Source organism: Schistocerca serialis, chromosome 4 (assembly GCF_023864345.2).
Source record: "Schistocerca serialis cubense isolate TAMUIC-IGC-003099 chromosome 4, iqSchSeri2.2, whole genome shotgun sequence".
Lineage (NCBI taxonomy): Eukaryota > Metazoa > Arthropoda > Insecta > Orthoptera > Acrididae > Schistocerca > Schistocerca serialis.
In genome coordinates this window covers 823,712,952-823,734,085 of record NC_064641.1, presented here as the reverse complement: position 1 = coordinate 823,734,085, position 21,134 = coordinate 823,712,952, and the positions used below count along the sequence as shown (strand labels likewise).

Sequence of the window (21,134 nt, the reverse complement as noted above, 5' to 3'; positions counted from 1 at the left end):
CTTAGAACGGCAACGTATGCAGAAAAAGAAGTTCTGGCATTGACTTTGGTACTGTGTTTAAAGAACAAGAAGAAAACAAGACTCTGGTCCAGGGAATGACTTAAAATGAGAGATTAACCTATGAAAATATGCTGAAGGAAATATTACTCTCAGAACTCAATGATTACATGAACTTGCTTAGAATGGACAATGAAACTTTTTAAAACTTATCAAGGCCCTATCAAGTCCTGTCTTATCTCGCCACGGATGTGTCAAAAATCCTGTACAACTACTAAGAAAGCCTGTCAATTTAACCTCACTTTTGAAGCAGACACTTTTTGTGTAAACTCTATTTTGGCACTAATGGGAATGGTTACAAACGCAGATCAAACATTTCTGATCAGAAGAAAACAAGAAGTTGGTCCAGGGAATGGTTTAAAAAGAGAAACATCCAATTGGAAATCTGTTACAGGAAATGTTTCACTCAGAATCTGATGATTACATCAGCTTTCTGCGGATGGACAATGAAACGTTTAACAACTTGTTTAGCATTACTTCACCTTCACACTGAGAAAGAAGACACAAGTATGTGTGAAATTATTCTTCTATTTGGTCTCCTAATGACAGGTCATTAAAGAACCACAAAGTGGGAACATATAGCCCACATCTTCCATGGAAGAACTGCAAAACTTCATTTCTTTTATTTCATTCCACTCTGCTTGTTTGTCACTGTATGGGTGTTGATTTTGTTCATAACCTCTTCAAGCGTAATATATGGCTGGGAAAGATGTGGTACCTCTACCATTTTGTTAAGTGTCAATGCTATTTTGTTTTTATACTTGATTTTAGTTTTCATGGTAGTGGAAACTCATGGTCCGCCATTATGTCAAAATTCATGTCAATCAAAATTTCTGCACCGTACACAGTCAAATCTTTGCAAGCACAGTTAAGTTTGAAAAAATGATTGATCATTTATGAGGGCCTTTAGGCCATGTTCACAGTGGCACCAACAATGGTCATCAGATGCTGTCATCAAAAGTTGTCTGATAACATCGGCTGACAGTTTGGTCACTGTGTGTCCAATCTAATTCATCAGTTTTTGACGGGCTCTGAGAGGTTAGATTAGGTTAGATCTATTTTATGTATGAAGTAGGTTACATTTTAACTCCCATGGATGGGATGGATAGCATGATGCATCTGTGCTTGGAGTCAAGTGCTGCAGAGCAGCTTTTGCTATTAAAAGATGCATGTAAACCAGCTGTAGCTGTCTCAAAACAATCATGGTGAATACTGTACACTCTGTCCTCGGTTACTGGAAGTTCCAGGCAAGTTTTACAAAAATATGAGATGCATGGAAAAACATCATACCACAAAGGTTAAGAGTGCTTTAACTTTGTGATGCCACTTTCCTTCTCTCACCAGCAATTAATGTCAGAAGGGACCATCACCTTACATCAGAAGGGACCATCACTTTACAAACTAGCAGGCCACAATTCATGTATTACAAAAATATGTAGTTTCAGTAATACACAGCACTAAAGATATCTCCAAAACACATACCGTAGTACAGAGTGTGGTTTATTATGCTACAGTGGTGGGATGTGCGACTTTTATCAGTGTAGTTTTTTCCAATGAGGTTATGAGCATATAATGGTTAATATATGTGATGAAAGTATGTGTTTCTGTTATATCATGCAGGGATAAAATTTGCGTGTAAGGAAGCAAGTATTAGCTAATTAATCAAAGGTGGATTTGTGGTTTCACAGCAGCTCACTTTATTCTAAAAATGGTGAAAATTAATGCAGTACCGGGGGAGTATTCAGACAATCAGATTCTAGTACACTTCACTGCTCTCTGAACACTTACCCAATGAATTTGAGAAAGGAAGTAACAATATTCATGGGGGCAGTGTTAGTTCAGATTGAGTGTTGCTTTAATAAAGAATATCAACAATATTACAGTGACTTTTAGTGCACTTGAACAGCTTCAAAATACGGCATAGAAAAAAATTAAAAATTTTATAGTACATGTATTTGAGGTGCAATAGTGAAAATATTACATTTTAAACTAATATTTAGTGCATCATAAATAACATCTAACATATCACACAAAAAATTTGAATCTGTACTTTTCAGAACGTGGTATATGCCCAATTATCAGAGAATTTTGGAAATTTGTGGTAACTTCCTATGGGACCAAACTGCTGAGGACATCAGTCCCTCGGCTTACACACTACTTAACCTAACTTGAACTAACTTACACTAAAGACAACACACACACCCATGCCTGAGGTGAATCTCCAATGGGGGGGGGGGGGGGGGGGGGGGGGGAGCCAAGCGAATCTTTCCCACATGAATAACACACCAATGTGCTGGCATTAGAACGATTTAGAGAAATCAGGGAAAACCTAAATCAGGATGGCCGGACGCGGGATTGAACCATCGTCCTCCCGAATGTGAGTCCTGTGTCTAACCACTGCGCCACCTCGCTCGGTGCTGGCATTAGAAATTTCACTGAAAATGATCATTCATAAAATACATCAGGTGTTATTTATTACTTACTAAGCTTCTTTTTCATGTAGTCTTTTAGTTTTCAGAACTCTAACTCTCATTCTACTTCTTTTCAATCACCCTCCCATGGGTAAACATCCCTCCATGGTTATCGAAAGTGCATAGTCATGAAATCAACTCCACACTGTGAGCTGTAAGATGAAAATAGCAGAAATAGCAAGCAAAAGGCTGGGCTAATAACGCAGGGTGTGAAACTTGCCCTGAACATAATACATTTTGAACCATTGACTGCGATGTACATAATATGATTTTATGTGACTCATGGTTTTCAACACTATATTACTATGGGAAAGAATAGAAAAAGATCCGATCTGTATCAACAGTGTTAAAGAGTATACCACAATTGCAGTGAAAACGCATCGAACTGTATGTTGAACTTGGCTGCATTTAATACATTTTGAAACGATGCTCCTCATTTCTTTAAAACAGTTGCTCAAAATTCTATCATTACAGCTCATATGGCAAACTATCGGCCAATCTTGTCACCTGGGTGGTACTCAATGACGAAAGCCAGATCAGATGTGGAACAATGGGGAGGCGTTTCTGGAGAGTGGAAGGGGTATTTGATAACAGCACATTCTACAGTTCATTCGTTTCTAAAAGATTTTTTCACTGAGCTGCTTCAATTTGTCCGAGCTCTTGTGCCATGCGCCCACCTCCCCTCTGCCCTCCTTCCCTCTCTTCGGTCAAAAACTATTTCCACTCTTGTAATACCACAAAATCTGAAGCCAGGGCAGTTAAATCTTAAAAAATCCATGTATTCACGGACTACCAAATGACGATACAGGCACAGTTAAAGGAAAACCATGCAGTATCAGAATTCCATTTATTAGAACAATGTACAACAGCCTGTTTTTTCCAAATTCTCAACTGTCTGGAGTAGCTCTGTGCATTGGGACACTGAATTAGCAATACCTGTATCTGAAGGGGAGGTGGTTCCAATTCATCCTCCAGCAATCTTGAAAATTGTTTTCTATGGTTTCCCATTTTCAGTTCAGGAAAGTGCTGTGGTTAGTCCCTTACTATAGGCCATATCTAATTCCTTCCGAATTCCTTTCTTTTCTGAAGTATTCCAATTACCTTAAAGATGCTTCAATCAAAAAAGCTATATTGAAGGTGAGACAAACATCTCTTCCAAGGACATACTGACATATCACACCTTCAAATTTTACTACAAGAATATGATCTACTGTGAAATGTCTTGTTTGTAGTATTCTTGGAACAGTGAATCCAACTTAACAACTCTAACACACTTGTAAATAAAATTTATGTTTTAATAGAAGCTATAAGCAGAGTAAAAACTCTGAAAATGTACTATGAATTGCGACCTCTCTTACTATCAGTAAGGTGTCTGGAGCAATCTTTATAAAGGTCTATAAGGTGAAAGTGTCAATGCACTGCAAGAAAATGTTCCTGCAATACAAACTACACACTGTAAAAGATGTGGTGTGGTAGGCCTGTTTACACACATCACTTCTGTACAAATAATACAAAACATAAAATATCATGCAATTTACCAGACATTTCATTCTGTTGCCAATGTCTCTTTCTTTGCCTGTCCCTCTATGTGGATTCCCTGTTGCAAAATTTGTTATTTTTCTCCACACTTCCTTCTTTGCTCTCTATGAGGACGCTTCTAATTCCAGAGAACAGACAGATAACATCCATACTTTCACATCTCTCTCTCTCTCTCTCTCTCTCTCTCTCTCTCTCTCTCTCTCTCTCTCTCCTCCCCCCCCCCTCCACCTCCCCCACCTCCCATCCCCACCCCTCAACCTCTGCACGAGAACATTATACTCCTTCAACACTAGCAAAACATAGGATATTATGCACACTGCTGGCCATTAATTGAATATTGCGTACACAGTGGCACTCCATATTATCATGACAGGTGCTCCAAGCAGACTGAACATAGTCAAATTTCATAAATAATTTAAGAGTATAGTATAGTACGATAATAATAATAATAATAATAATAATAATATTAGTAGTGTCATTTATTTGTTGACAGCCACATGAACTAGTTTTCTATCTTTCAGACAAATCCTTTTTTTAGCTTAAGTCCACCAGCACACACACACACACACCCACACCCACGTACGCACGCACGCACGCACGCACACACACACACACACACACACACACACACACACACACACACAGAGAGAGAGAGAGAGAGAGAGAGAGAGAGAGAGAGAGAGAGCAGCATGAAATGATGTACCCATATGCATCACCCACACTCAGTGTGACTCATTGCTCATTTGGGTTAGAGCTATCATTGCTGCAGCATTTGGCAGGTCTGTGTACTAATTTTTGCATCCTGTATGTGCATCACCTACATATTAAATTGCACTTTTCCTGTTATACTGTACACTATGTAAAACTCTTTTATTTGCTATCTTTCCTGGTGATGCAATTTAAATTGTCAGCAGTGCAAATAGTGTTCAACTACATAAATCACTTCCTTTCTATATTTTGTATCTTGTTCTGCACATTAATATTTTAATTCTGCTATATCTTATGCATCTGTATGCAATTTACATATTGTCATTTGGAGATAGTAAGTGGAGCTGTGGACCTAGAGAAGTGCTAAGTTGATAAATCAGAACATTTCTGACACGTTGTTCTGTTTGTGTTGAATGGAGGGCGGACAGCAGCACTGGCAGCCAGAAACATCTGTGGCGTGTTTGAGGATGGACAAAGAACAGCAAGAAAATGGCTTTCTCATTTTAAGGAGGATCATTTTGACATTAGTTACTCTCCATGTTCAGGAAGACCTTTCGGGTCTGGTGAAGATCGTTTAAACACATTACTCCACAATGGTCTACATCAGTGTACTCAAGAACTGATGAATGTGATCATTCCACCATCTTGTGACATTTGTATGCAAGGGGGAAGCTTCAAAAATTGGGTGTATGGTTACTGCATGCTCTAAGCCACAATCACAAAAATCAGTGGGTGGCCATATGTGCACCTCTGCTTGCTTGTCACCAATTGGCTTATGAGCAATACTGATCATTCCTATCTTGTATCGTTACTGGTAATGAGAAATGGTATCTTTATGTTAACATAAGGACAACTGAGACATCTTGCAGATGTGAGATGGAAGAACACTACACACTTATGTATCAACCCAACACTTTTTGCAAGCAAAGCCTGATGACAAGTGTAACCCAATTCCAAGAGGGTACATTGATAGGGATATTTCACATGTGGCTCCATAGCATTGACATAATTGCTGGATGCTATGACCATTTTAGATATCCACTGTAGGCTGTCAAGTTCTTTATACAGATGAACTCTACTGCATCCAACAACAACCAGGATATAGAGTGAAGTGGTCCTACTCCACGATGATGCCCAACCCTGTTCTGCAAGACTAACAAAAAACTTTTTACAGGAGTTTGGTTGGGAAGTCATTCCATGCCCACCTTATTCACATGATCTTGTACCCTCATATTTTCATCTTTCCTGCTCTCTATTGAACAACTTTCATGGAACTTGCTTTCCAGATGAAAATATGCTCTGAATATGACTTGATGGGGTCCTTGCCTCAAAGCCATTGCTTTCTACAGTCGTGGAATTGAAAAGTTACCCCATCATTAACAAACTGTTGTGTGTAATGAAGCATAATATATTATTGATGACTAAAGCCTCTGTTATGTGTATCTGTTGTGTTTATTAAAGTTATGGAACAACACTACAAACTTACGTATCAACCTAACACTTTTTGCAAGCAAAGCCTGATGACAAGTGTAATCCAATTCCAAAAGGGTACATTGATAGGCATATTAGTGTCTTCATATGTGGATCCATAGCCTTGACATAATTGCTGAATGCAAATACCATTTTAGATGTCAACTGTAGGCTGTCAAATTCTTTACACAGATGAACTTTACTGCATCATCCATTACATTACTGGCCAGTAGGTTTGACATGTGGTTATTTTCAAATGCAATTGTGTAATACTAAATAGTTTTCACATATGACAGAAATTTCATTGAAACTGGCCAGTAATGTAATAAATGATGTAATAAAGTTCATCTGTGTAAAGAATTTGTCAGCTTAGGATGGAAATTTAAAATGGTTTTAGTGTTCAGAAGTTTGTGACATCACTGCTGTGTGCCAGTTTGGCTAAATAAAACGTTGGCTTAAACTGTCAAAATGTTATGAGTAAAATTGAGAAGCTTTCAGATAGGAGGCTCTTGATGAAAACAAAATAAAACTTAAAAAATGTCTTTTTTGCAGGTTCTGAATTACATGTATGAGATATTTATGACAAGTTACAAAAATATATATATATGATGAAAGCAAAAACCATTTCAATTTGTTTCCAATGAAACTATTCAGCTGTTTGTACAGTTACACTTATATATCAAAATATCACACACCATAGTTTTTCACATTAAAAATGTAAGTTGCATCTTTACTACCACATGTGCCTGTTACAGTGTTTATATGTTTTTACACGAATCTTCTGTTCAAAATCCTTCAGCAGTGGGTACCCATACTGTTTTACTTACAGTGGAATTATGCTCCCATATTTCATGTGGAACTGTTGATGGTATCTCCCACACTCTTTTCATACCCCAACCAGCCACTTTATTGAAATACTCCCTTCTCTCTGTATCTTCTTTTCTGTACCAAATGGCATCAATTGCTTGATGTTCAGTAAGGGGTGCCACTACCTCATTTCCAGTCAACACTTTAATGACACCTGCTGGTACACCTGCTGCTTGGAGGATTGTTTGCAGCTCAGATAACAACAAAGAGCAACTTGCAAGCACAACTAAATTTCCAAAGCATATGGAACTAGCCAAAATGTCAACTCCTAGTTTTTGATCACCGTGTGACAGTATTGCTGCCACAATGCCGACAGGCTCCTTGTATGACAATACATGTTTCTCTCCCACACAAACAGATGAAGTGAGCTGTTGCTTGCCACACACTGATGCCCAGAATGTGAGCCGTTCCACACACCAAGACAGCTGAGACTCTGACAGCTTAGTCTTCCTATAATGCATAAAACAAGAGGTTTAACAAGGGCCAGGTAGCAATAAAATTATAAAGTAAAGTAAATGACCAAAAATAAATACATTGTACTTCCCCCATGCACACACACACACACACACACACACACACACACACACACACACACACACACACACACACACACACTCTGCTTATGTATGAGGGGTACCCATAAAAAAAGAATTATTTTTTTAAAGATGTATATTGTCAAACTGTTTACAAAACAACCTTATCCCCTTCAAAATACTCTCCATTACAACTAATGCATTTGTCCCACCGGTTTGGTCATCGCGATGACTTTTTGTGTGCTGTAGCTACTGTTGATTTTTCACATGAAACAGCTATGTGCAATATCTGACTGCTAGTAGGGGCAAAAGCAGAAATCACTGTAGGCACTGAAAAGTGTCTAAAGATGGAAACAAGTTCAGTTAAAGTTTTTATGAAGGACATAACAGTCTTTAGAAAGGATAGAAAAATTCAGTTAGTGGTGGCATGTTTGTTGATGTTAGAAGTACTTGAACTCAAATTGAAGTAGATACTTGCTATGAATTATTATGTGTAGAGATTATACTCAATAACCATAATAAATTAATAATTGGGTCTTCTAGCCCCCCCCCCCTACCACGCCCTCCCTCCCTGCCCTCCCCCCCCCCTCCCCCTCCCCAAGTCAGATGATACAGTTGCTGAAAGGTTTAACCTTCTGTCGGGCGCAGCTGTTCAAACAAATTGATACACCTCGAAGTTTACTATAAATTATTTGTCAACGAGTGGCAGCACTGACGCCTACTCGCTAGTAGCTAGCCTTTTCTGAACGCTTGTCATTGTTGTGTGCTTCAGTGTCGATACGACTGCTCTGTTGTAGATATATGTGCTGATTGATCAGTTTGATACACTGTGCCCGTTCCTGTTGCATTTCAACAATTCATTCCTTTGGTTATCAACATAACTTAGTAAGTAGTACAATGTTAATATACAATGTGTAATGCACTTATTTTCTTTTTGGACCGTTTAATCGTCAGTTAAGAATGTTTGAGTATCAGTTATCAAATTGAAACACTGCACCTGACTGTGTTATTTTATAGAAATTTTATCATTTTAGATGTGAGACACTTGATCATGGCAGGCTACAGTAAGACGTACAACCTCCTTGACCCAAATGATGTAGCAGAAAAACAAAAAAATGTTGTTTGAAGAGGATAATGATGAAGTTCAAGAGGATTTTGAAAATGAAGTAGACACAGATTATGACGACGCAGTTGAAGTTCGGCAGGAAGATTCAGAAACAGAGGAAAACGACAGTGAAAACGACGAGGAAGTACTTGAAGAAAGCCAGCATTATTATACTGGAAGGGACAAAGAGACAAAATGGAATACAGTTCCACCATCGCAGAGAGTACGTTTCAGGGTCCACAATATTATTCGAAAGTTACCTGGTCCTATAGGTGCGGCGAAAGCATTGAGAACGCCTTTGGAATGTTGGAATTGCCTCATAGATGACGACATTTTGTCGATTATAGTTCTGTATACCAATCAGTATATTGAGAGCATCAAAGCTTCTTTTCAGCGAGAGAGAGACGTAAAACCTATAGATATTATTGAATTAAAAGCTTTCATTGGTCTTCTGATTTTGGCTGGTGTTAACAAAAGTAACAGACAAAGCTTAGAAAATCTGTGGGGAAGTGATGGGGATGGAATTGAAAAATTTCGTCTTGTTATGAACATAAAACATTTCAAATTCATCATGAGGTTCCTTAGATTTGACAATCGTGTGACTCACGATGAAACGAGAAAATTAGACAAGATAACAGGATTCGAGAAATATTCTGTTTGTACAGAATTGCCAGAAATCCTACACCCTTGGAGAAAACGTTACAGTAGATGAGAAACTTGAAGGATTCCGTGGAAGGTGCAGTTTTCACCAATACATACCTAGCAAACCAACCAAACATGGAATTAAGATATATGCTCTTGTGGATTCCCAAGTATTTTATCTCTATAATCTGGAAATATACGCTGGGCTGCAGCCAGAAGGATTGTACCACATTAGCAATAAACCTTCAGATGTTGTTCTGCGACTATGTGAACCAATTTATCAGTCAGGTCGAAATGTGACAGCAGACAATTGGTTTACTAGTATTGGTTTGATAGAAGAGCTAAGAAGAAAAAATCTTTCTTTTGTTGGGACGATGAAGAAAAACAAGCGTGAGATTCCTCTGGAGTTTGCTACCAGTAAAGGCAGGGCTGTCCATAGTTCACTTTTCGGCTTCAAGAAAGGCTGTACTCTAGTTTCCTACATTCCTAAAAAGGGGAAGTGTGGTATCTTGGCATCAAGTTTGCATGAAGATAATTCAGTAGATGCTGACACTGGAGATAAACAGAAGCCATCCATTGTAACATTTTACAATAGCACCAAAGGTGGAGTCGACACTACAGATAAGTTGACCACTTCATACAATGTAGCAAGAAATGTGTGCCATTGGCCCATGGTCATACTTTTTGCAATGATCAATATGAGTGGAATCAATTCACAAGTAATTTACTATGGCAACAACGAGAATTTTATCCGAAGAAAAGGATTCCTGAAGCAACTCTCACATGCGTTAGTTCTACCTCACATGGTTCGTAGATGCTTGGACACCTCAGGAATTCACAGAGATCTTCAACTGCGGCTACAACAATATAGGCCAACATGTGAAGAAGAAGCAGAAGACACAGGCAGTAACGAAGAACAAGGGACTGGGATCAAGAGGAAAAGGTGTAATACCTGCACAGAAAAAAAAAGACTGACAAAATATTGTTGCAAAATGTGTCAGAAGCCTATCTGTTTGATACACATTGAACCTTTTTGCTCTGAATGCGGAAAAATTCCGCATTTGTTACCACAGTCAAAAAGTGACGATGAAACAAATGAATGAGTTGTAATATCATTGTTGTTCTGCTCCAGTGTCATAATAGCCTTTCTGTAAAGATAATTGTCATTTGTAATGTGTTTTATTAGTGAAATATAATAAAGAAGCAAATGAAAAAGCGACGTTTTTATCATTTGTTACTAAAGCCCAACATTGACGATAAGAAATCTGAATGATGAATATTTCTACTGCAGTTGTGCTCGTATGTCATCTTTGTCTTTCTTTAAATATATTTGGCACTTATAATATGTTTTGTGAACAGAATTTAATAATTGATCACGTGAATAAATGGTGTGATCAATTTGATACACCGCGCCCAATCTCGCTGTGACAAACACCGCGCCCGACAAGGTTAAGGAAACAAGAAGGAAGGGAGGTTAGGGTTTAACATCCCATCAACAGACTCAAACTGTGTCAAGGATAAAGAAGGAAATTGCCATGCCCTTCCAAAGGAACCATCCTGGTATTTACCTGGAATGATTGAAGGAAATCACAGAGAACCCAAATCTGGATGACCAGATGCGATTTGAACCATTGTTGGGGAAAAATTTGAGTCTCATTTCGAGTAGGTACTTGAAACACACAATTCGAGTTTGTAGTGACTTCAGTCTATCTCCAATATGTTGGCAAAAAAACATTTTTAAAAGTGCTGGTATGGATAAAACATTGTCTGAAACTGTACTAAATGCTTTCTCCACAAATTATTTTGAGCAGTTAGTTGAGGAGCCCAATCGAAGTGTAAATGGCTGCAATAACATATAAGATCTCTCACCAACAAGTAATTCTGAGCAAATAAGGAGCACCATGGTGGATACGGGAATTAGTGACCCAGGTTGTTGTAGCAAGACTTAATACTGTAAAATCAAAAGCCAACAAAGATAACTGAAAATTATATTTATTTTAAAAAAGCAGATAAAAATTTACTAAACACATTCCTAAAAGTTTGTCTCCATTCCTTTCAAACTGACTATGTAAGCACCAATCACATGTGACTTAAATTCAAAGAAATAGTGCTACAGAAATTGAGAGTTTTATACCAAGTAAATTAATAAAAGAATGTATAACCTGTGGCACACAAAACAGGTCAGGACACTGTTGCAGATGCAATGAGCAAAGTGTGCCAGATTTAAAAGCATGCAAACTCTGCTAGATTGGCAATGTTTTCTAGAAGCTCAAAATTCGGCACAGACTTCTATGTGATACACTTTGCAGTTTCCATAACAAAACTGTTTCAAAATAGATAAGTCACAAAGATTCTGGTCATATATAAAGTATACAAGCACTAAGACACAATCCATACCTTCACTCTGCCATGGCAATGGGTAATATTGCCGAAGACAAGGTCATTAAAGTAGAGTTATGAAAGACAATTTTCCAAAAACTGTTCACCAAAGAATATGAAGTAAATATACCAGAATTCAAATCAAGGACTGCTGCCAACATAAGTAATTTAGAAGTAGATGCCCTCAGTGTAGTGACGCAACTTAAATCACTTAATAAAGGCAAGTCTTCCAGTCCTGACCATGTATCAGTTAGGTTCCTGTAGGATTATGCTGATGCAGTAGGTCTATTTTTAGCAACAATATACAACCACACACTCAATGGAAGATCCATACCTAAAGACTAGAGAACTGCACACGTCACACCAATACACAAGACCCAAATCACTTACATCAATTTGCAGTAAGATTTTGGAACACATGCCATATTCAAATATTATTAAACACCTTGAAGAAAGTTATTTATTGGCACATAACCAGCATGGATTCAGAAAATTTTGTTCTTGTGAAACACAAATGGCTCTTTATTCCCACAGGGAACCTTACATTGAGTCCCAATTTTCAGGTTTCCAGAAAACTATTGACACTGTTCCTCACAAGCTGTTTTTAATCAAATTGTGAACCCATGGAGTGCCATCTCAGTTTTATTACTCACAATTCATCATAATTGACAGGAATTCATCTAGTGAAGCAGAAGTGATATCTGTGGTCTTCAAGGAAATGTTACAGGCTGTCTGCTGTTTTCAGTCTATATAAATGAACAAGAAGACAATCTAAACACCCCTCTTAGACTGTCTGCAGACAATGGTGTCATTTACCATCTAGTAAAATCATTAGAAGATCAAAGCAAATTATTTAAACAAGACCCGTAACCCCCTCCCCACCACTATTAATTCTTTACAGAATAGGACTACCATGTATAAAACTGCTTAGCTTCAGATTTCTGATTACTATACAAATGAGTTAATGTGTTAAATATTTGACCTTAAGCTTGTGAAACCTTAATGGTTGAAGATGTAAAACTTTGTTTTTCATGGATTTCAATGTTTATGACAACACATCCTCTGAACTGCAATGCACTATGATATTATTTTGCAAGTAAATCCATTGGTATATGTGGATACTGCCTACAAAATCTGTTGTGAATAGAAATAGTAGTAAAGAAGTAAAAGATTAAGATGTCATATTTTATGCTGAAGTTTTACTGCATGAACAGTGAAAACGTAGTAAGCGATAAGCTTTTTCCCTTTTATTTTTTTTTTTTTTTTTTTTTTTGTGGGGTTTTCAGTGAGAAAAAGTTTTGAAAGGTTTGAAATTATGTGTAAAGTTTGTTGGAAGCTGCTACGTGCTCTTATTCTAAAATACTGGGTGAATACAGTTTAGGTAATTTGCATACTGTGAGTTACATTTTCTCAAGACATATACCCAGTTTCTAACTTAAATACTTGATTTATTGTGTTAAATATTTAGCACAAGTTTATATTGCTTAACAAGCAGGCTATGGCAGCATTTGAATTTTTAAATTCGGTCAATAATTATATGAGATACTGCAAATCAATTTTTGTTTCTCCCTGAAAGTCGTTAGATAGACAACCTACTACTGGTAATGGGGGACCACAGCCATTTAGTAATACAGATATTTCTATGATGTGAAAAGTGGCAATTGATACTAAACACTCCACAAGAGTACATACAACAGTTTATTAAATTTTCATGACACATTAAATAATAAAAATTTAAAGACTGCCAGTTCAACTAAATACCCAGGGAGTGCAATTACAACTTAAATTGTAATCATAACACAGAAAACTTTGGGTAGGAGGTGAACTAAAGACTGCATGTTATTGGGAAAACACTAAAGAGGCTATCTACACTATATTTGTCAATGTGTTTCTGAAGCACTGGTGCAGAGTATGGGATCCTTACGAAGTAGGGTTGACAAAGCATCAAAAAACTTCAAAGAAGGACAGGTCATTCTGTATGATCTCACTAAACAAGGGAGAGAGTGTCACAAATACGATACCTGAGATGGGGGTGGCAATCATCAAACCAAAGGAATTTTTCATTTCGAGGCGATCTCTTCACCGACTTTTCTACTGAAAGTGAAAATATTTTATTGTGTCCCACCTACACAAGGAATAAAATAAGAGAAATTTAGAGAGCTCCCACAAAATATGTAGGTGTTCATTTTTCCCACATACTATTTAAGAGTGGAATATAGCCTTCAAGTGGTTCTATGAACCTTCTGCCAAATGCTTTAGGTTGAATTGCAGAGTAGTCAGTAAAAGCAGTATTCATTATAACACTTACAAAATTTATCAGTACTGTCTATTAGTTACCTCTTAAGGTCATCAGCTCGAGAATTCATGATGTCTATGCACTTCATCAAAATCTCTGTTTTCAGCTGACATGACTTTTTCTCCCATGAGTTTTTTATGTTAAGTGAAACATCCACAGCTCGGCAAACATCATTACTGAAATTAATAATATTTGCTATGAGACTTTGTTTATGGTTTAGTGTCAAAACAAAAACTTAATGTTACATTTTAAATGATGTGGGGAAGGGGGAGAATGGGGGCAAGGACAGAGGTGGAACAGATATTTTGGGCTAAAAATGTAAATCAGAAAAAAATAATGTCATCATTATGAGGGAGTTTTACCATGAAAGAACATGTGGAATCTTAAATTATTTGACCTCTTTAGATAAGTGGCATGCAAAACAACACTAATCAATTTTTAGAACCGGAATAAATGAAAATTGAATTCCCAAACAAGAAACACATACATTAAAAGTCAAACATGACAGTACAGAGTATAAAATAAATAATAAAAACAGACATAAGGTAACTGGGAGAAAATAAACTTTTACCATGTGTAGAAGAGGAATTGGTGCCAGGTGTACAATGACATATAAAATAAATAAATAAATAAAAATAAAAAAACTGGTAGTTAAAAAACAACACAAGAACAGTTAAAATAAACACAGACTCATGACGACATATTTTATGAGAAAGATGTGTGTAGTAAATTCCTATGGAGTCCAAAATAGTGCAGCTTATTCAGCAACTACAGTTTCAATTACACTTAAAACAGTGCTGACTTCTGCTCAAAACACAATTTGGCAAATAAATAACTTTCAAACATGGGCACTTTTTAGCTAAATTCGTGAACTGCTGGACTAATACTTCAAATATTTTTTCAGAGTGGCATATGACAAACATTTACGAGTACTGGATATGGAATGAGTTCACATGTATGTGAGTGGCTCGAAGACTTCTTAAGTTATAGAACCCAGTATGTTGTCCTTGATGGCAAGTATTCATCAGAGACTAGGGTATCATCAGCAGTGCCATAGGGAAGTGTGACAGGACTGCTGTTGTTCTCTATATACATAAATGATTTGGTGAACAGGGCAGGCAGCAAACTGCAGTTGTTGGCTGATGATGCTGTGATGTACAGTAAGGTGTTAAAGTTGATTGACTGTAAGAAGATACAATACGACTTAGACAAAATTTCTAACTGGTGTGATGAATGGCAGCTGACTGCAAGTATAAAAAAATGTAAGTTAATGCGGATGAGTAAGAAGAACAAACCTGTAATGTTTGGATACTATATTACTAGTATCCTGCTTGACACAGTCAAGTTGTTTAAATATCTGTGTGTAACATCGCAAAGTGATATGAAATGGAATGAGTACATGAGAACTATGATAGGGAAGGCAAATGGTTGATTTCAGTTTATTGGGAGAATATTAGGAAAAAGTGATTTACTGTAAAGGAGACAGCATACTGAATGCTGGTAGGACCTATTCTTGAGTACTACCCAAATGTCTGGGATTCATACCAAGAAGGATTGAAGGAAGACATCAAAGCAATTCAGAGGCGGGCTGCTATATTTGTTACCGGTAGGTTTGAGCAACACGTTAGTGTTATGGACATGCTTAAGGAATTCAAGTGGGAACCATTGGAGGGAAGGCAATGTTCTTTTCGAGAAATGCTACTGAGAAAATTTGGAATACCAGCATTTGAAGTTGACTGCCAAATGATTCTGCTGTCGCCAAAATACATTGCACAGGAGGACCATAATGATAAGATACAAGAAAGTAGGGTGATAAGATATGAGAAAATAGGGCTCATATGGAGCCATATAGACAGTCGTTTTTCCCTCGGTGTATTTGCAAATGGAACAGGAAAGGAAATGATTACTAGAGGTACAGGGTACTCTTCGCCATGAACTGTACGGCGGCTTGCGGAGTACCTATGTAGATGTAGATAAAACAAGTGCTCCATAGTTAACTCATTAAAGGGATGATTTTCAACCTTGGGGGTTTGGAGCAAGACTAAAGATGCAAATAAAAGCAATTCTACATAGATCTTTCAGATTTTTATTACAACAGCTCATTATAGCATTGACTTTGAATTATACAGGAAGATACTACACTTAATTCAAACAAAATACTAAGCTTGATGAAATACATACTGCACCTATTTTTAATTATACAGAAGTAAATATCACGCAAAATACAATCAAAGTCATTAACCTACAAAGTGTTACAAACTTTTTTTAGTATTTTGTGTTACTGAATTTCAGTCTTCATTTCAGCAGTATAACTGTTTGTGATTATCCCAAAATATCTAACAAATTACATAATAATAGAGGGAAACATTCCACGTGGGAAAAATATATCTAAAAAGAAAGATGATGAAACTTACCAAACAAAAGCACTGGCAGGTCGATAGACACACTAACAAACACAAACATACACACAAAATTCTAGCTTTCGCAACCAATGGTTGCCTCGTCAGGAAAGAGGGAAGGAGAAGGAAAGACAAAAGGATATGGGTTTTAAGGGAGAGGGTAAGGAGTCATTCCAATCCCGGGAGCGGAAAGACTTACCTTAGGGGGAAAAAAGGACAGGTATACACTCGCACACACACATATCCATCCACACATACACAGACACAAGCAGACAAAATGTCTGCTTGTGTCTGTGTATGTGTGGATGGATATGTGTGTGTGCGAGTGTATAACTGTCCTTTTTTCCCCCTAAGGTAAGTCTTTCCGCTCCCGGGATTGGAATGACTCCTTACCCTCTCCCTTAAAACCCATATCCTTTTGTCTTTCCTTCTCCTTCCCTCTTTCCTGACGAGGCAACCATTGGTTGCGAAAGCTAGAATTTTGTGTGTATGTTTGTGTTTGTTAGTGTGTCTATCGACCTGCCAGCGCTTTTGTTTGGTAAGTTTCATCATCTTTCTTTTTAGATATAAATTACATAATAAAATGTAATTGGATAGAAAAAAAAATCTACTCACCAAGCAGTGGCAGGAGAACATAATACACAAAAAGGTTTAACTTATTCAAGCTTTCGGAGCCAGTGGCTCCTCCTTCCAACAGAAGAGTTGAAGGGGGAGGAAGAGGGGTGAAGGAAAAGGACTGGAGAGATTTAAGAAAATGGGTACATATTGGAAAAGTCACTCAGAACCCTAGGTCAGGGGAGACCTACCGGATGGGATGAGAAAGAAAGACATAATGATTTAAATTTGAAGAGCCATTTTTCTTATTAGTATTTTACATATAAATCAATTCCAAATTTAGTAATATCAATTTCACATGCAATTTTCATCATTATTTAAATTTCTGCCTATAATATTTTCAATTTTTTTTTATTTTTCCTAAAAATTTATTGAAAAGCCATTGAAACAATGCATATCTTCTATCTACGAGCAACTATTTATGAAATGTAAAATATTTTAATAACTGAGACTAACACAAAATATATATCAAATATGCAGAAAACATTTAACTGCAATTCAAAGAAGTGAAAATAAACATCTTTTGTCAGTAAAATAATTATCATCAGAGACCGAAAGCACTTCCTTGTTGATGTAGGCATTGTTCTCTATCCCTCATCACCTTTATCATCTGGCTGTAGTGGCTACAGTTCATTCCACTGATAACATCTTGTAATATGGATACTCCATGTCTTGGGTTTTCCCCAACATTTTTCCTTCTAATATGTTTTCTTATGAAGTTGTTATGCTGAGGTACCTGTCCATTCAATGTAGTTTTTCTTCTTATTATTATGATGATCACTGTCCTTTTCTCTTTAGTGTTTGTTTATTATATTTTCTTTCAGTCTAGGAACTTTGTGTAGCTCTTCTGTGTATCCACACTTTTGTTGTTTCTAAATTTTTCCTTTTCTTGTTTCCCCAGGGTCTGCTCTTCACAAGTATAGCTTAAAATGATTCAAATAAATGTCTTGATGAATTTATTTCCTGTTTCTATGTTAAGGTGGTTGTTTGTTAATAAATTATTCATATTTCTGAAGGCTTGCTTAGACACTGCAGTTCTTCTTTTAAAATTCGTTACAGTTCTGTTGCCATCTATTGTTGTACTTCTAAATAGCAATTTACCATTTCATTTCTTATCTTAATGTTTACCTTCACTTGTCTGTTCAACTCAGGTATCACCATAATTTTAGTCTGATGCAGGTACAAAAAGTATCAACAACATTACTCTTGGTATCAGGTTATTTATCAATCAGAAATCATAGTCTGCTCTTTTGATTCTATATTGACAGTTACTTTCCAAACTGCAGGAAGGAACAGCACATGGAACTGCTCAGTACAATTGCAGCACATTTACTTAGTCCTCCAATTCACTCTCAACAGCTGGTAGTAATCTGGCTTCTGTCTGTCTCTCATTCTCTCCATTTCCAGAAGCATGAGAAGACTGGGACTCATATGTGCAGTCATTACAGCTGTGCTTTGAGGCTTACCAGATACATTATTTGGATGTGCAGAATCTTTCAATTGTGCATAAGCTTAAAAACTTATCTGTTGTTAAGCGAAGTTAGCTTTGCTAACAAACTCAGTAGTCTAGCCTATCAATGAAATTTCTGTTACCTAGATCCTATTATCGCAAGATTAGTATTATTGTTGTTGTTGTCGTTGCTTTATAATTCCATCAGCTACATAAAAAGTTAGGGCAGTCATCTTGAGACTGGGCTGCCAAACTATGAGGGTTAAGGAATAAGTGGAATTTCAAATGTGTGAACTCTGCTTGTCAAAAGATCTATGTAGACTGTCTCATACATGACATCATCGTTTGATGTTTCTGGTAGGGATATCCATCATAATCACTTGCAATTAATGGGCCCTACAGTAGTACTACTCAAGAATGTGAATCGTCACAAGCAACAGATCAACGTGTTCAACAATTATCAAAGGTGGCACCAGTAAATTCCATACCAAAACAATAAGCACAGTCAGTATCGCCTCCATCTGAAAATACAGTCCATTAACATTTCTCAAAACAGATTTGCATCACGCATATTTTCAGATGAAGTTTTGCAAGTCTTAGTGGTAGTATTCACGCTGTTTTGCTTGTATCACTGGAAGGGCACCACAGAACTTTTAAAAACATTAAGAACAGCCCAACCTGTGTACATTATCTCAACGATAACATTGTAATGTGTGACACTACACAGGAACATGTTGTAAATCTAAAGATATTATTAGTGAAGTTCAAACAAGCAGTCCTAAAATACAACTTGCACAAATTCCATTTTTTTAAAAATTAATGTTAAATGCTTTGAAAACATCCTACATAACAAAAGCATAAAAGCCATAAAATGACACTGTGACCAGACAAGCTGCCAATGCCATTAAGTTAACATTTCACTTCTTTCACAATGTTAATTTTATCCTATGCAACAGAAGTCACACACCTATTAAATATGTGTCTGAAAAGTGGATGTCCTTCAGCTGGGTAGCATAGTGTGGCAATGCTATTACTACAGACTAAGTCTTCAACATGCCTTGCAAATTTTAGTGCAAATTTTAGTACTCCCAAAAGATGCCTCATATCACAGTATCAGAACTCTACTAGCACACAAAAATTCCATAAGATCAGCGCGATCAATTGTGTGCATCTCCTAAACAGATAATTTACTATAGACATCAAAATGCTTACAGACACCTCCAAACAACCAGACCACTAAGTGCACAACAAAGAGCCAAAGTGTCTAATTACCAAAAAATAGCCCTCTCAGAAACTGCTCTATGCTAGACCACACACTTATGACGGTAGAATGATCCTCAGTTCATTTCACATCCATTTAAAAAAAAAAAAAAAAAAAAAAAATGATTGTTCCGTAATTATATGCTGAAGTTGCAGCACTTCTCGCTACAATTCCACTTCTAACATGAATACTTTTCCCCTTCTTTTCTGTTCTCCTTTTCCATACACAACACATATACAAGCATATATGAAATCTCCAAATTCTTTTTTAAGGTTTTTTAACTTTATTGTTCAGTGTATAATTTACAGTCTGATGATGATAAAAATGTAACTGTAAAAACACTTTCTTTAAAGAGATATTCAACACCTTTGATTCATGTAAACTATATGCACTTGAAATTTCATCCCCATCAATAATTTTTTTTTTAATAATTGATGTACCTTATTTGAGAGTCCTGATTTTTTTTTCTAAAGAACTTGTTGTCTCTTCTGAAAGTTCTGTAATTTAAGAAATATATTCATTGAAAATTGTTACCATAAGAAGTCTGAAATGTTTGAATCCTGCAGTGTAATCCTTTCAAAAATCCATGTTGTTGTATTATAACCCCTAATTTTCTTGTTTCCAAAAATGAATGATTTTACTAAAATAAAATGTTAGTCAATAAAATATTTAAATCAGACAATTTCTTAGTGGGTTCACTAAATATTGGGGATAAAAGTGCCCAAACAAAATTGCACTCACGAAAGTAGAATCTGCTATTTGTAATACTTTAGAGATATATAATGTGGTGCACATTCAAAATTTCAGTCATGAAAGTAGAACCTGCTATTTATACTATTTTAAGGATAAGTTATCAGTTGTTAATCAAAATAGCTTCACTGCTCAGTGTTTATAGGTATTCTTTACTTTTACTGCCTTTTATGTCAGCATTGAAAATGTAATAATTCTGTATTTTATCATTTTGTAAAAGCTGTCTTTTGCATGTCGTAAGTAGGTGCGTGGACAATGCTACAGTCAGCCTGTGTTTAGCAATGATTATGTATAGTTCTATGTGAGTCATTTGTCACTGAGATGTAGCCATGTCCAGACATTATGTTAGTCACAAAAATTTGGTTCTGGACAAGCTGTAAACCGCCATTTGACACATGAGCAGTGTATATTAATAGCCAATGTCAAGAGTGCTGATCTCGCCAGACATGAGAAACCACTTCATCTGTGGTGGACAGACAACCTGCAGCCTCTGCTGCAGCTGCTCAGCCAGCAGATACCAATACAGCCACTGCCACCACCACTTTAGCTCCCAGTAGCAAGGTATGACTGGGATCAATTGACAGCACTTACT

General features: G+C 36.7%; 1 protein-coding gene across 1 annotated transcript in view; it reads right to left on the bottom strand.

The window, feature by feature from the left end:
• Positions 1-6,788: 6,788 nt before the first annotated feature.
• LOC126473420 (putative aldehyde dehydrogenase DhaS) overlaps positions 6,789-21,134 on the bottom strand; it is a 224,857-nt gene continuing 210,511 nt past the window's right edge. The window contains exons 11-12 of the mRNA XM_050100447.1: positions 14,109-14,243; positions 6,789-7,562 (exon numbers count right to left, since the gene is read on the bottom strand). Coding sequence (XP_049956404.1) covers positions 7,031-7,562; positions 14,109-14,243 — 667 coding nt within the window. The 3' untranslated portion in view covers positions 6,789-7,030. The remainder of the gene's footprint in view (positions 7,563-14,108; positions 14,244-21,134) is intronic.